The 15,763-nt window shown below is 47.8% G+C and overlaps 1 protein-coding gene across 1 annotated transcript in view; it reads right to left on the bottom strand.

Annotated features, from left to right (window-relative positions):
* Positions 1 to 15,763, bottom strand: part of SPATA21 (spermatogenesis associated 21) — a 29,490-nt gene that overhangs the window by 12,021 nt on the left and 1,706 nt on the right. Inside the window, exons 2-6 of the mRNA XM_045546561.1 lie at positions 8,839 to 9,090; positions 6,992 to 7,143; positions 5,338 to 5,557; positions 3,777 to 4,072; positions 3,363 to 3,411 (exon numbers count right to left, since the gene is read on the bottom strand). Of these exons, the coding sequence (XP_045402517.1) occupies positions 3,363 to 3,411; positions 3,777 to 4,072; positions 5,338 to 5,557; positions 6,992 to 7,143; positions 8,839 to 8,970 (849 nt within the window). The 5' untranslated portion in view covers positions 8,971 to 9,090. The remainder of the gene's footprint in view (positions 1 to 3,362; positions 3,412 to 3,776; positions 4,073 to 5,337; positions 5,558 to 6,991; positions 7,144 to 8,838; positions 9,091 to 15,763) is intronic.

Below are 15,763 nucleotides of genomic sequence, written 5' to 3'. Positions count from 1 at the left end.
TGCTGCTACAAACACCCCTCCAAGACCCTGCTTTCAATTCTTTGGGGTATGTACCCAGAAGTGCAATTGCTGGATTATATGGTAATTTTTAAATTAAATTTAATATAATTAAATTTTTTAATTTTTTGAGACAGAGTCTCGCAGTGTCACCCAGGCTAGAGTGCAGTGGTGTCATCATAGCTCACAGCAACCTCAATTTCCTGGGTTCAAGTGATCCTCTTACCTCAGCCTCCCGAGTAGCTGGGACCACAGGTGCACACCACACCTGGCTAATTTTTCTATTTTGAGTATAGACGGGGTCTCGCTCTTGCTCAGGCTGGTCTCGAATTCCTGAGCTCAAGCAATTCTCTCACCTTGGCCTCCCAGAGTGCTAGGATTACCGGTGTGAGCCACTGCGCCCGGCCTAATTTTAATTTTTTGAGGCACTGCCATACCGTTTTCTACAGTGGCTGTACCATTTTACATTCCCACCAGCAGTGCGCAAGGCTCCGATTTCCCCACAGCCTCGACAGCCAGTGGAGCACACGAGACAAGACTCCATCTGGCCCAGGCAGTTTTCCTGAGCCTTGGGGGACCGGCTCACAGTGAATCCAAGGCCTCTGTTGTCCCTTGCTGCCTATCTGTAAGTAACAAACCCGTGTCATGTAACTTGTGTGGGGGGTGCTCTGCCCCACTGGACTCAGACAAGCTGGTGACCGGTGCACAGTGACCCTGCTTCACATCCTGGAGGCTTCCTGTGATGGCCTGGCCAAGCTTTCCAGCCACCCTGTCCCTCATAGTCGGTATTCTTGTCCCACGAGGCCCGTGTTTCCATCGTCACCCCTTGCTCCATGTCCACTGCCACCTCTGTACCTTTGCTAGTGCTGGGCCTGCTGCCTGGGTGCCCTTTCCCAGCTCCGTCCATATTCCACCCCTCACGTGGCCTCACAGCAGCCCTCCCTCTCCGGAAGCCTGCCTGCCAGCTTCAGGGCTCCTTCCGCCAAGCGCCTGTGGAATTTCCCGTCCAGGACCTCTCATCTTTTCTGGTCCTGCCAGTTCTGCACGTCCTCAGGAGCAGGGAGTTGTCCCCTGCTTTCCTTGCCCTGTCCCTCCCAGCACAGGGCTGGGCACGCCACAGACACTCAGAACACACTGTGGAATCAATTGTGCAACCCCATCCTCCCCCACATTCTCCAGCCCAGGCTGTGCAGGTGACAGGGAGGGGGAAGAGGAAACACACACACAAGGAACATTCCTTATTTCTCATCGACTTCTCATCAGTGCAGACAGGTACCTCATATCATTCCCATCCATTCATCTAGTCACAGATTCCTGTGAGTCCACACTATGTGCTGGGCCTTGTTTTAGGCAGTGGTGAATAAAATAGAGTGGCTGCTCATGGAGTTTTATGCTCTAGATTATGAATAATCAACAAATTAATAAGATAATGTCAGATGGAGAACGTACTACAAAGACAATGAAACAGGGTAATGTGACAGAGTGATGTGGCTGACAGGCTATTTGAGATCAGGAGGTCAGGGAAGGCCTTGCTCAGAAAGTGACATTTAAGTTGAACCTGAATGACTCCGGAGTCAGCCACGGGAATGTCTCTGGGGAGTATTTCAGGTGTGGGGTAGCACGTGCAAAGGCCCTGGGGTGGGAATAAGCCAAGCATATTCAAGGGCTGGGGTCAGGCTAGAGTGGGTAGACATAAGGCCTGGTGAGCCTTGGTGAAGATTTGGACCTTATTCTAAGAGGATGAGGCTCAGAGCAGGGCGATGGGAGAAGGGGTGGGGAAGGGATGGATTCAGGATTTATTTTGTAGGTAGCGCCAGCAGGGATTGTTGATGCATTGGGTGCGGTGGGACTGCAGAAGGGAAAAGAGGGATGGGAAGTGATTTTGAGCTGCTTGGCATGAGCCCATGGGTGAAAGGCAGTGTCATATGCTGAGTGAGGGAGGCTGCTCTGGTCATGTTTGAGAAGGGACTCAGCCGGTCAAGTGGAATTCAATTCGGCAGTTGCGTACATGAGCCTGGGATTTAAAGCCACTATCTGGCCTGGAGATATGGATTTGGGAACGATCAGAGAGGCTGGTTGGGATCGCCCAGGGAGGGGGTGGAGATGGGAGAGAGGGGATGGAGTGGGGTGGAGCACCGAGGGGGGAGAAGGGGAGGAGGAACCAGGGAGGAGACTGGGGAGCAGTGAAACAGGAGGCGAACTGAGGGTGGGGCTGCCCGGAGCCTGGAGAAGCCAGTAGGGAAGAGGGGGAGGGAGGGAGCCACTGCGTCACCCACGGTCAATGACGGGGGGGGGGGGGGGGGGTGCTCTGTAAGGACAGTGCCTTTCCGTTTGATTTGACCAAATGGAGATGGTTGAGACCTCAGTAAGAAGTCTCACCTTGGGAGGGGCTGAGGAAAGACAAGTGCGCGGAGCCAGTGGGGGTGTGGGCAGGGGAGGGGCTAGTGCTTGGTTTTAATATGGCACATACTAAGCCATGTGGGTGCCGATAGGAATGATGCTATAGAAATGGGAGATCCATCATGTGTGGGAGGTGGGATCTAATGGTAAGGTGGGGACCAGCCATTTGTGGGGGCAGGGACCCCTCTGCACAGCTTCCATCATAGCCAAATAAAGGCGGGAAGGGCGGTGGATTTGGGATGGCTTTTCTCATCTGATGTGTCTCCTCTTTCAGTGACACATGAGGCGAGATGCAGGGCATGGGGGGACATCCTGGAGCAGAGCGGGAGGGTGGTGTGGCAGCGGGCAGCAAGGATTGCCAGGAGCATCTGACATGGATGGCCACTGCCACAAAGTGAGACCCATCAACAAGACAGTCTTCTGCAACTGTGTTCAGCTGCTCAGGTGCAGGTGCAGGGTGCGTGGCCGGCTGGGCTCAGCCATGGTTGGGGTTTTGCCAGTGCATATAGCGGGAAGGGACGGGGGCAGGTGTTGGCAGGGCTCCATCATGACACTGTGTATTTGCAGGTTGCCTGGTCAGGTCAAGAGGAGGGGGTGGCTGGGAGGGGTCGGGAAGCCTCCCAGGTGTCCAGGGAAGCTTTGGATTGTGTGGCTGTGGCTGAGGGCAAGTGGGTGGAAGACACGCGTGCCGATGTGGAACAAGCTACCACCTGGGATGAACCCAAGGGCTCCGGGGTGTAAGAGCACCTTTGACCCCCACTCAAAATACACACACATGCATACACACATGCAAATGGACAAGCACATACACACGCACACGCACATACACGTGCACTCTCTCTCACACACACACCTTCCCCAGTTTAACTCCAAATACTGTCCCATTTCCACCTCTGTCCCCTTCCTCCTCCTGAGTCCCCACACCCCCTACATCCCGTCCCCATCCCCACTGTGGCCCTACTTACTGGTGGAGGAAGAGGCCCCCGTGCTGGCTGGGTCTCCACAGCCTCGCCCCTAAATAGGAGAGAAACCCCCAGGTGGGGGAGCGCTTAGCCCAAGGCTTGTCCCCCTCGTGCCCGCCTCTCAGCCCCCAGGACACTCACTCAGTTCCACCACCCCAGCCTCATCCACTTGGCCTTCTCATCTCAGAGGGGCTCCTCATTCCCCCATATGCCCACGTATGCAGGCCCACAGAACAAAGAATCCTGGCATTGGAGCTATTATACAGATGGGGAAATTGAGACCTAGAAAGGCATGACTTGACCAAGATCCTACACCAGATCAGGACTAGAACTCACCTCACCTGTGACTTTTGGCAGAAGAGCAACCTTCTTGGGAGCAGGGACTGGGGCAGGAGAAGGCATTGGAGAATGACTTACCCGTCTTTGGGTGTTTTACGTCCTGGCGTGGATGGCAGAGAGGGGTTGGCTGTCTTTTCCTCTGGAGTCGCCATGGGCCTTAGGGGTGCTGCTCCTTGGGAACTTTCCTCGTGTTCCCCTGGGCCAGGCTCTGGCGGAGCCGCCTGGGGCCTGATGTGTGAGTTGCCGGCCTCCTTGGAGGGGCTGTCGCCCAGCGGCTGTCCACCGCTGTCCAAGATGCAGCAAGGCTCTGTCGGCTGCACCACGTCTGACCCATTTGCTGCCTGGTGATCTGAGGTAGACTGATACGTGGTGTCCTGCCAAGGACAAGGACACCAAGGATGGGGAGCCCCATCCTGGCTCCCAGGTGAACCTCACACTCACCCGGAAACCAGTTATTATATGATTACTAGGGTCCAGGCAGTGCAGGCATCATCTTACTGAATCTTCCCAGCACCTCTAGAAAGTAGCACAGGTACCTCCACATTTTGAGGAGTTGAGAAAATTGAGGCCCAAGAAAGTGTGGCCTTCCCAAAGTCATGATCCCTGTGGAGGTGGAATGGGAGCCTGGAAAATGAGAAGGTCCCCTTTAAATGGAATTTTCCAAGGGATGTTTCAAAGATCAATAATTCCTCATGATGCTCCTTAGAAGGGGGGTTTATACTAACTGACGTTAAGACTTATGATGAAGCTACTGTGATCAACACAACGTGGTCCTGGAATAAGGAAAGAGAAATAGATAAATGGAACAAGACAGACAGTCTAGAAATAGACCCACATATGTGGTCAACTGGTTTATGACAAAAATGCAAATTTAGTGGGGAAAGGATAGTCTTCAACAAATAGTGCTGGAATAATTGGACAGCCACATGCAAAGAAAAATAAACTTCCATCCCAAACTCACACCAGATACAAAAATGAACTCAAGATGGATGGATCATAAACCTAAATGTTAAACCTAAAACTATAAAGGTTGAAAGGTTGAAAACTATAAAACTTGAAGAAAACATGAGAAAATCCTATGTGACCTTGGATTGGGCAAAAATGTCTAAGATACAACATCAATAAAAGAAAAAAATCGATAAATTGGACTTTATCAAAATTAAGAACTTCTGTTTTTTGAAAGTCACTGTTCAGAGGACAGAAAAGACAAGTTACAGATTGGGAGAAAACGTTTGCAAATCATATTAATATATCTGAAAAAGGATTTGTATTCAGAATAGATAAGAGCTCTCAAAACCTAATAATAAGAACACAACTAACCAATTTTTCTTTTAGAAAAGAGCAGAAAGTGAAAAAAGCCCTACAAAATAGGAGAAAAAATTAATCATATACTGATAAGAGTCTGGATCCAGGATACAAAAAGAACTCTTACAACTCAACAATAAAATGATCAATACGATTAAAATGACGGGCAAAGTATCTGACTAGACATTTCTCTGAAGAAGATATACAGATGGTCCATAGCACATGAAAAAATGCTTTCAACATCAGTAGTCATTAGGGAAACACAAACTAAGGGTTGCTTCCCCTGTGGGTAGGTCATTCCATTCCCTTCTGCCCAGATCTCCTGGGGGGTTACCTGGCAGCTCTCGGAGGGCTGACCCTCCACAGTCCCTGGGTTCCCTTGCTTCCCCTGCTGCTCCTCAGTCTCCTTCCCAGAGCCTGGCTGCTGCGGCCCTTCAGGTACTGGAGAGAGCCTGCCAGGTGGCAACTCCAGCTCACTCTCTGGCTTGGGCTGATTCTGGCCTGCCTGCCGCTCCCCGGGCCCTTCCTGGGGGGACCAAGATGACTGCTTCTTCCTGGGGAAAACAGACAAGGGACACTTGGACTCCCAGACTGGGGCACTGTTTTACATTCTTACAGAGTTAGACACCACAGGTGTATACTTAATGCCCGGGAGAACAAATGAAGGACTCATAAGAATTCCCCAAACCACAGACACTTTGATGTCAATGTTTAGGGGGGGTAGAATTTAAGTTTTTTAGTATTATTTATTGTTTTTCAGAAAAAAAAGAAACAGAAAAATCAGAATTGGGTGGCAGAGAGGTTGAGAGACTTTGAGCCTAGGGAAAGATAACAGCTCAAAATTGGACTTTGTGTCTATCTGATCTCACCTTAATGCTCTGGGTATTTCCTCCCAGCTTCTTCCTATGTGTGTACATGCATATTTTAATGGAGATTTATTTAATTGCCATCTTCAAATAATTGCATGATTTTAAATAGTTCCAATCACATTGCATATACAATTTTGTAGTCTACTTCTTTCAATCAACATTATAGCCTAAATTTTTCCCATGCAAAAAATCCTTCAGAAACATGCTTTTTAATGAATGTATAAAATTCCATATTTTATAGATAACCGTCATTAACCATTTCCCTAGTGTTTTGGCAGCTTAGGGGATTTCCAATTTTTTAGTATTTAAAATAATATGACAGTGAAAATCTTTGTGCATAAAACTTTGCCTGAATCACCAATTATTTCCTTAGGGCCTATTTCTAGAAATGCATGAAGGTAAAGATAATTTAAAAGCAGTTTAAACAAATTGCCCAGTTGATGAAACAGATATGTTGAAATGGTTTATATTTCCACCAACATGGTGTGCATGTGCTTGTGGAATGCAGTGTTTATCTCAGGGGGTGTCAAACCTGGCTTGGGTTGATTCCCCTAACTTTTCATGTAGAGGAGGTTTTTCAGGAGTTTTTGGTTATAATCAAATTTAAATGATAAGCCAGCTAGACTCATGTCTTTCACTTTGCGTCTCTCTAGCTCTCTCTCGACCTTCTCTTTTTAGAAAGAATACATTCTTGCCATAGAAAAGGTTAAAAATGTATAGAAAATTTAGAAAATAATGATATCACATAAATCTTTGTGTGTTTCTGTGTCTTTCGGCTTCTTTTGTTCATTCTTCTATTCAGTCAGTGAATCAATATTTATTGAGCATCTACTATATGCCAGGCACAGTACCAGGTATGAGGGGTTTGCAGCCAAACAGGACATATAAATGCCCCTTGAACAAGACACGTAAAAGAGGTTTGTGGTCTAGTGGCGGAGCTGAGACAAAAGGTTAACACAAATAACGATTTAGTGCAAGTAGCGCAATGAAAGAGCAGTTCACTGTGCTGTGTCCAGGTGGATCTGTCTTAGTCTGGGAGTTGTAAATTCTCTCTCCCCTCTAGGTGAGTTCCAGGGGATTCTCTCCTGGACCTGTTTTCTGGGAAGTCCCTCAGCTTACCTTGGTCTCACTGGAGGTCTCTGCTCCAGAGTCCTGAGCTCTGGAGACCCCTCCTCGGATGCTTCTCTGTGTTCAGGCCCCTTCTCTGGCCTTCCTGGAGCGGATGAGGGCTGCTTCCCACTGCCCACTTCTGCCACATCTGGAAACACGTCCTGGACAGAGATGCCGGTGGCACTGGCTCAAGGGCTGACCTTGAGTGCCAAGGGGTGGTTCCCCCCAGTCCTGCCAGGCATCCTCCTGGCCTCAGGGACAGGGAGGTCCTGTGCCTAGCTGGGGGAGGCATTGGAGAGAGGTGAGGAGGAGCCAAGAGCAGGGAGAGAGAGGCTGGGACGCAGGGCCTGGCCCAGGGAGAAGCTGTCGCGCAGCACTAAAGGCTCTGGCATGAACCTGGAGTTCAGATTAGGACCTGAGACAAGGGGATCGTCCCAAGGGCAGCTTGAGAGAGGAGTCTAGGGGACTCCAAGACCCTCACAGTGTCTGGGAGAGCCTTTCCATGATTTCTGCTCCTTCAAATCTCAGGCTTTGGAACTAGCATTTGATCACTGTGTTGGTCCGTCACTCTCCAACTGAGGGACCTAGACCCAGCTCCAAACCTCATCGGAGGCAGCAAACTCCAGCAGCCTGACTCAGTTGATTAATTGATATTCATTGTTAGAATAAACGATTCTGATGCGAGCTAACACAGATGGGCACCTACCACGAGGCAGGGCCTGTGCCAGGTGCCTTCCAGGGATTTAACCCAGTTAGTTCTCACCATAAAACAAGTGAGGCCTGAAGAGGTGCAGTGACATGCCCAAGGTCATACAGTGAGTTAGGTGGCAGGACTGGGACCCCTGACTATGCTTGTCGAAAAAATAAATAGGTGGATGAAGGAAGCCCTGAATGTTTGCCCAGCCTCCCTCGAAGGCTCCTCCCCTCCAGGCCCTCTCCCCGCCCCAGGGGAAGCCAGGATTATACCAGAGACCACAGGGCAGGGTAATACGTAACCCAAGGGAATGCTGGCGTTTTTAATGGTGACATTTTTGGCCCTGGGAAAACTGGATGGGGAGGAGGGTCTTCTTTATGCTCTTCAGTTCATGCTACTTGGCACTTTCAAAAGGAACACATTTAATGGAAAGAGGCCGAGAGGTGGTAGAAACTTAGGATGCTGGCTGGGGGCTGGTGAGGGGCAGGGATGGAAACCCCGTTACCTGTCAGGGGGATAAAGGGGAGCTGGAGGCCACAACGGGGGCCAAAGGCCGTGGAAGGCACCAAGTAGAATAAGGCGGGAGTTCTGGTTACAGAAGCCAGCATACTTTTCACGAGAGCCTCCCCTTCTCCTTTTGACCCATGGAGCTCAGTGGGGCCAACTATCACCTCTGTCTTCATTGTACCAAGAGATCCAGGCCACTCCCCCTGCCATGGTGACTGGTTCATGAATGAGCATGTGACCACAATCTGGGCCAATGGCAGTGATGCCAGAGACTTGCTCCGAGTATTGCAAAGAGGCTTTCTTCCTGCTGGGGATGCTAGGCCAGGGGATGTAAGATGGGAACATGTAATCCTGTAGTGCCAGGGCAATCTTTGCTACCTGGCAGGGAAAGCCTATCTGGGAATGAGTACAACACAGAGGAAGATAGAGCCAAGAGATACTCATTTAACACCTTCATCCAGCCATACCTGAAGTTTACCATGGATTTGTCAGTTACCCAAACTGATGCATTCTCATTCCTGCTTAATCCAGCTTGAATTGGGTTTTGTGTCCTTGTAAATGAGAGTCTTAATTAAAGTAGTTGGGGAGGAAGCTTGGGCAGGGAAAGGGAAAGGTGTCAGCTGGCAGTGGAGGGGTCAGAACAGGAGGTCCCTACCTGGCTGACTCCTGATGTGGTGGGCTCAACATCAGCCTTCTTTCTCCTGATCCTCGGGCCAGGACTTGACTGGGTCCCGGGAGCCTTGGTCCTACCCTCTGTGTACATCTGGGCGTTTCCGTTGTCCGTCATGCCAGGGCCAACAAGGGTGCCAAGTGAGGGGCATCAGCTGCTGTGCTCCCACAGGAGAAATCTAGTCAAGGTTCCACCAAGCCCATTACCCAGCTGCTGCTTCAGTAGCCCACGTGGAGCCTGCAACGTAGAAAGCCTGGCTTAGGGAGAGGCAGGGCTGGGCCTGGCAAGGAGAGGCACTCAGTACAACCAGAGAGCCAGCCACGTGCAGTTTAGCCACATTTTCCTCCTGACTCTCACGATGAGCCCAAGGAAAAAGAGGCTCTGGAAGGCAAAAAGACTTGCCCGAGGTCCAACACTTACTAGGTCACAGAGCAGGATGTGAACTATGGCCCGTCAGATCCCCAAACCCACACACTTTCCCCTGCAGCAGCAATTCCTAGACGGTGTTGTTTGGAATCTTGGTCCCTTGAGATGCTCCACAAGGTTCTGAGGCTTTCTGTTCTAATCCGGGCAGACTTGTGTAACCCCAGTCCCACAGCCCCCCAGCCTCTGTGCCTACCTCCTACTTCCTGCCTCTCCAACAGCCCCTGCCCCACCCTTCAAGCTCCCGCTCTTCTCCCGGCATCCAACCACCTTGGCCTCTCTCCAGCCTCTGAATTCCTTTGAGGCAACATCAACACCATTTCTATCCGTATGTCAAGGGCCCCTTTTCACTGTTAACTAGTTTCCAGGGGCAAATCCTACCCTACACCCCCAGGGAGACCCTGTGACCTCGAAGACCTTGATGGTGCTTCTTCCACTTTAAATCGCGGCAGGGCAGCCAACATCCCTGGAGAAACTTTCCATTTTTGGGGCGTGTTTGCGAGCAGTATTCTCCTAAGAGCCCTGTGAGGTTGGTGGTTTCAGCCCTGTTTTGAAGATAAGGAAACCAAGGCTCAGACTAGTCCAATGTCTTGTCCAGTACCCCGTGGCTGGTCTTCAGAGGAGCTGGCTTCAAATCCAGGCCTCTCTGGTCCCCCAGACTGCTTATCTCGCTGTATCATAAGCTTGCAAAGAAGCTTAAGTCATTCGTTCACTCATGCAGTCAACAACTGTTTAATGACACGTGCCTGTGTTAGGCACAATGTCAGGCCTTGGGGACACACTGGGTGTCTGATGGCTCTCACGGTTCACCAGGGGTACAAAGGAGGTGCATTTAATAGCTGCTGACTGAAATCCCCTCTTCCTCCTCCTACACTCCAGTTCCCTCCTGCAGTTAGACCTGCACCCCCACAATGCAAACAAGACCTCAGCTCCCACGTGACCTCCTACCCCTGCAGCTCTGGCCTCAAAGGACCCAGGCTCTCACTTGGCATGAAGTCAGGGCTGTGACCAAGTCCCTCTCTCTTCCCTTGGAGCTCCTCTCTTCTCCCCCACCTCTCTCCCGTGAGGGTTCCCCTAACCATCCCCTTTTCTCTGAGCCTTCCTGTCTCAGGGGTGCAAGACCCATCTGGGGAAAATCTCCCGCCACCCACCTGACCCCTCAAACATGCCCCCCATTGTCCACTGTCTCCCCCTCAGAACATGCAGCCTCAACCTTGGAATCTTTAGGCCCCAATATTCCACAAACTAAAGTTTTAAGAGGGCAGAGGGATTCCAGCCCCCCATCTGTCCCTATCTGGAGCTCGCTAACTGTGAGAATTTAAACGAGCAGGGGAAGTCCCAACCCTAGCTGAGGGACATGGAACGCAAGGACAGATTTTGGGGAGGGCTTGGCAAATATAGACTATATGCCCCTTTCAGACCATTTGGTACCCTTTTTTATTAACAGCTTTATTGAGATTTAATTCACATACCATACAATTTACCCATTTAAAATGTACCATTCAGTGGCTGTTAGTATATTCATAGAGTTGTGCAACCATTGCCACAATTTTAGAACATTTTTATCACCCCCAAAAGAAACCCCACACCCATCAATTCCAATCATCCCATCACACCCCCCACCCCCCACCGCCCAGCCCTAGGGAACCACTAATCTACTTTCTGTCTTTACAGATCTGCCTATTCTGTATTAAATTCTGTTAAATTTCATATAAATGGAATCATACAATATGTGGTGAGTGGCTTCTTTTCACTTAACATAATGTTTTCTTTCTGTTCTTTTCTTTTTCCTGATCAAATAGCTCAGATTATATGCATAACGTTTTCAAGGTTCATCCATGTTGTAGCATGTATCAGAATTTCATTCCTTTTTAGGGCTGAGTAATAGTCCATTGTATGGCTATACCACATTTTGTTTATCTCTTCATAAATGGATAAACATTTGAGTTGTTTCTGCTTTTTTGCTACAATGAATAATGCTGCTATGAACTTTTGTGCACATATATAAACATATGTTTTCATTTCTCTTCAGTATATACCTAGGAGTGAAATAGTTGCCTCCTATGGTAACTCTATTTAGCCTCTTGAGTAATTGACAGGCTTTTCCAAAGTGGTTGTAGTATTTTACATTCCTACCAGCAGCGTAGGAGTGTTCCAATTTTTCTACATCCTCTCCAACACTTATTATTACCTGTCTTGGAGACAGGTAATAATTTGTTACCCATTTTATTATAGCCATTCTAGTGGGTATGGGTGTAAAGTCTTATCTCATTGTGATTTTAATTTGCATTTCCCTGATGGCTGATGACGATGAACACCTTTCCGTGTCTTTATTGGCATTGGTCTATTTTCTTATGGAAAAATGTCTGCTCAGAGCCTTTTCCCATTTATATAGAGTTGTCTTTTTATTATTGCGTGGCAAATGTTCCTTATAAACTCTAGATACAAGTCCCTAGTCATATATATGATTTGCAACATTTTTCTCCCATTATGTGGATTGCATTTTCAGTTTTTTTGTTTTTCAAAGTACAAAAGTTTTTAATTTTTGTTAAAGCCCCGTTTATCTATTTTTTCCTTTGTTGCTTTGCTTTTTAGTATCATATCTAAGGATCCATTAGATCCTTATTATAATATAAATCCAAGGTCATGAAGATTTAGGCTTCTGTTTTCCTCTAGGAGTTGTATAGTTTTAGCTCTTACACTTAGGCCTGATCCATTTGGAGTTACTTTTTGTATATGGTGTGAGGTAGGGATCCAACTTCATTCTTTTGCAAGTGGATATCTCATCCCAGCACCATTTGTTGAAAAGACTGTTCTTTCCCATTGAATTAATTGTCTTGGCACACTTACAGAAAGTCAACTGACTATATATATATATATATATATATTTTTTTTTTTTTTTTTTTTGAGACAGAGTCTTGCTGTGTTGCCCGGGCTAGAGTGATTGCCATGGCATCAGCCTAGCTCACAGCAACCTCAAACTCCTGGGCTTAAGCGATCCTACTGCCTCAGCCTCCCGAGTAGCTGGGACTACAGACATGCACCACCATGCCCGGCTAATTTTTTCTATATATATATTTTAGTTGGCCAGATAATTTCTTTCTATTTTTAGTAGAGACGGGGTCTCGCTCTTGCTGAGGCTGGTCTCGAACTCCTGACCTCGAGCAATCCACCTGCCTCGGCCTCCCAGAGTGCTAGGATTACAGGCGTGAGCCACCACGCCTGGGCTGACTATATATTTTTTATTTCAAAATATTAAGGGGTCAACTGACTATAAATGTGAGGATTTATTTCTGGATTCTCAATTCTATTCCATTAATCTATATGTCTATCCTTATGCCATATTACCCTGTCTTGATTACTGTGGTTTTGTAGTAAGTTTTGAAATCAGGTGTGAATCCTCCAACTTTGTTCTTTTTCAAGATTATTTTGGCATTGATTGGAAACCCTTTTCTTTTTCTTTTTCTTTTCTTTTCTTTTTTTTTTTTTTGAGACAGAGTCTCACTCTGTTGTTCAGGCTAGAGTGCCATGGCATCAGCCTAGCTCACAGCAACCTCAAACTCCTGGGCTCAAGCGATCCTCCTGCCTCAGCCTCCTGAGTAGCTGGGACTACAGGCTTGCGCCACCATGCCCAGCTAATTTTTTCTTTTCTTTTCTTTCTTTCTTTCTTTCTTTCTTTCTTTCTTTCTTTCTTTTTTTTTTTTTGAGACAGAGTCTCACTCTGTTGCCTGAGCTAGAGTGCTGTGGTGTCAGCCTAGCTCACAGCAACCTCAAACTCCTGGGCGCAAGCAATCCTCCTGCCTTAGCCTCCCGGGTAGCTGGGACTACAGGTATGTGCCACCGTGCCTGGCTATTTTTTTCTATTTTTAGTTGTTTGGCTAATTTCTTTCTATTTTTAGTAAAGATGGGGTCTTGCTCTTGCTCAGGCTGGCCTCGAACTCCTGAGCTCAAGCAATCCTCCTGCCTTGGCCTCCCAGAGTGCTAGGATTACAGGTGTGAGCCATCTTGCCCGGCCGAGTGGAAACCCTTTTCTAAGCAGTTTCCTCACCATAAAAATGGAGAACCTTCTCTTGGAAATGTCTATGATGGCAGGAAAATATAGCAGAGAAAGATAAGTGACCTACAATAAATATTTCTGGAGACTGCCAAGGAAAGCTTGCCCACATCAAACCCCACCTTGGCCCTGGACCTACCAGAAAGCAGCTGGATGAATCACGGTGAGGTTTCCCACCCCTGCTCACCTCCTCACACACAGGATGGGCTCTATCTGAGCCTATACTCTGTCTGTTGGCTTGAATTGAATTCGTTTGGTATACAAGGTAGGGAGTAGATGGTGGGTCCAATTATTCTCAGCAGCAGAGGTTTAAGAATGCATTTTGGGAATGTCCAGCCATGTATTTAGGGTTTGAGAATAAGGCAAAGGACTGTCTGACCTCCTCCAACTACAGGATAGTGTCATTTCCCCTAGCTTGTCACTGTTTCAGAGGCCCCCCATCACACAATGAGCATAACAATTGTTGCCCTGCCTACCTCATAGGGGTTATTGTGCCAAGGTAACCTCTCCCAGAGATCCTGCCCTGACTGTCCCCAGATTGAGTGAGGGGTCTTCTGTTTGCTCCCACAGCCCCCTGTGAGTTTGCTCCATCATAGGACCTTTCATTCTGCATTGCAAATGACTGCTTTTCTCACCTTCTCCTCTGGCCTGTGAGCTCCATGACAGCAGGAGCTGGGTGGCCCCAGCACTTAGCACCTGGCAGGGGCAGGTGCTCAATGCCAGTCTTTGTTAGACTGAATGGAACTGGAAGAGCTTTGAACACATAGTAAGACCTGGCTGCCCCTGGCACGGAATGACAATTCTCTTTGCAGCCCATGACAGGGAAGGTTTCCCACCTGTGGCAGCTACAGGAAAGCCCCAAAACAGTCACAGCGGGCTGCCTTCATGCTGCTTGGCTTCCATAGTAGACGTGATGGATGCTGGTGTTGATGGTGGGCACCATCCCACAGTTCAGCTCCTGAGAGCTGGTCCCAGATGCTCTCCCAGCTGGAAGTTTCTCTGACTCAATGGCCGTGTGTTTTACCCCTAGGATACCCTATTTTCCTCTATGCTGTTCAGCACACACTGATGCAAGGAGTCAGAGCATGAAAAAGAAAACATGGTGGCCCAGCCTCAAATTGCCACTTGGCTTTGGAATATAGGCAGTTCCAAACACACACACACACACACACACACACACACACACACACACACACACACACACATTCTTTCACTGTGGTAGGCCCTGTGCTGCTGAATACAGCATCCAAAGGTGGCAGTCCTGCCCTCCTTCCCTCAAGAAGCTCACAGTGTAGTGGACGAGTAGGCAAATCGAAAGGATGATGAGAATATGAGTGGATGAGATTTTCTGTGTGGGAGTGTGCCCTCCTCTCCCTTCTACTCTCAACATCTCTCCTCTTCCACCCTTAAGAGGAGTTCTGTTTTTGTCATTCCAGGGCCTTAGGGACATGGGAGGCAAGACTAAAGAACAATTCGGAAGAACTCTCATTTTCTGGGCCATTTCTCAATTTCTCCCTTGTAGCAGAGAAACAGAGTAATGAGCAAAGTTGAAATTGGAGGTTAAATCAATTCACATAAAGAGAGATTAAAAAAGGGAGGTTAGCCTCATACCCATTACGATGGCTACTATTTTTTAAAAAGGGAAAATAACCAGTCTTGGCAAGGACGTGGAAAAATGGAAACCCCTGTGCAATACTGGTAGGAATGTGAAATGATGCAGCTGCTGTGGAAAACAGTTTGGAGGTTCCTCAAAAAGCTAAAGACAGAATTATCATGTGGCCCAGCAGTTCTGCTCCTCGGTGTGTGCTCAAGAAAATTGAAAACAAGGACTTGAACAAATACCCCAAAGTGGTAACATCCCAAATGTCCGTCAACAGATGAATGGATACACAAACTGTGGTATATACATACAATGGAATATTATGCAGCCTTTAAAAGGAATGAAATTCTGATACATGCTACAATGTGGATGAACCTTGAAAAGAAAATATTATGCTAAGTGAAATAAACCAGACACACAAACAAATATTGCACAAGTCCACTTATATGTGGTTTCTAGAATAGGCAAATTCATAGACACAGAAAGAATAGAGGTTACCAGGGGCTGGGGGGCTGGGGAAAGGGGGAAGTATTGCTTAACAGGTACAGAGTTTCTGTATGGGATGATGAAAAGTTCTGGAAAACATGGTATGATTACATAACAATTCAATTTCACTACACGGTACACTTAAAATGGTAAAATTTATGTTACGTATATTTTACCACAATAATAATGTAAGAGGTTAAATCAATCCTATAATAAAGAGCTTATACAGGCTGGGTGTGGTGGCTCCCACCTGTAATCCCAGCACTTTGGGAGGCTCAGGCAGGAGGATCCCTTGAGGCCAGGAATTCAAGACCAGGCTGGGCAAAATAGTGAGACCCTGGTCTTTA

Source organism: Lemur catta, chromosome 3, assembly GCF_020740605.2.
Source record: "Lemur catta isolate mLemCat1 chromosome 3, mLemCat1.pri, whole genome shotgun sequence".
NCBI lineage: Eukaryota > Metazoa > Chordata > Mammalia > Primates > Lemuridae > Lemur > Lemur catta.
The sequence above is the reverse complement of the archived record's forward strand: the minus strand, read 5'-3'. Positions and strand labels throughout refer to the sequence as shown.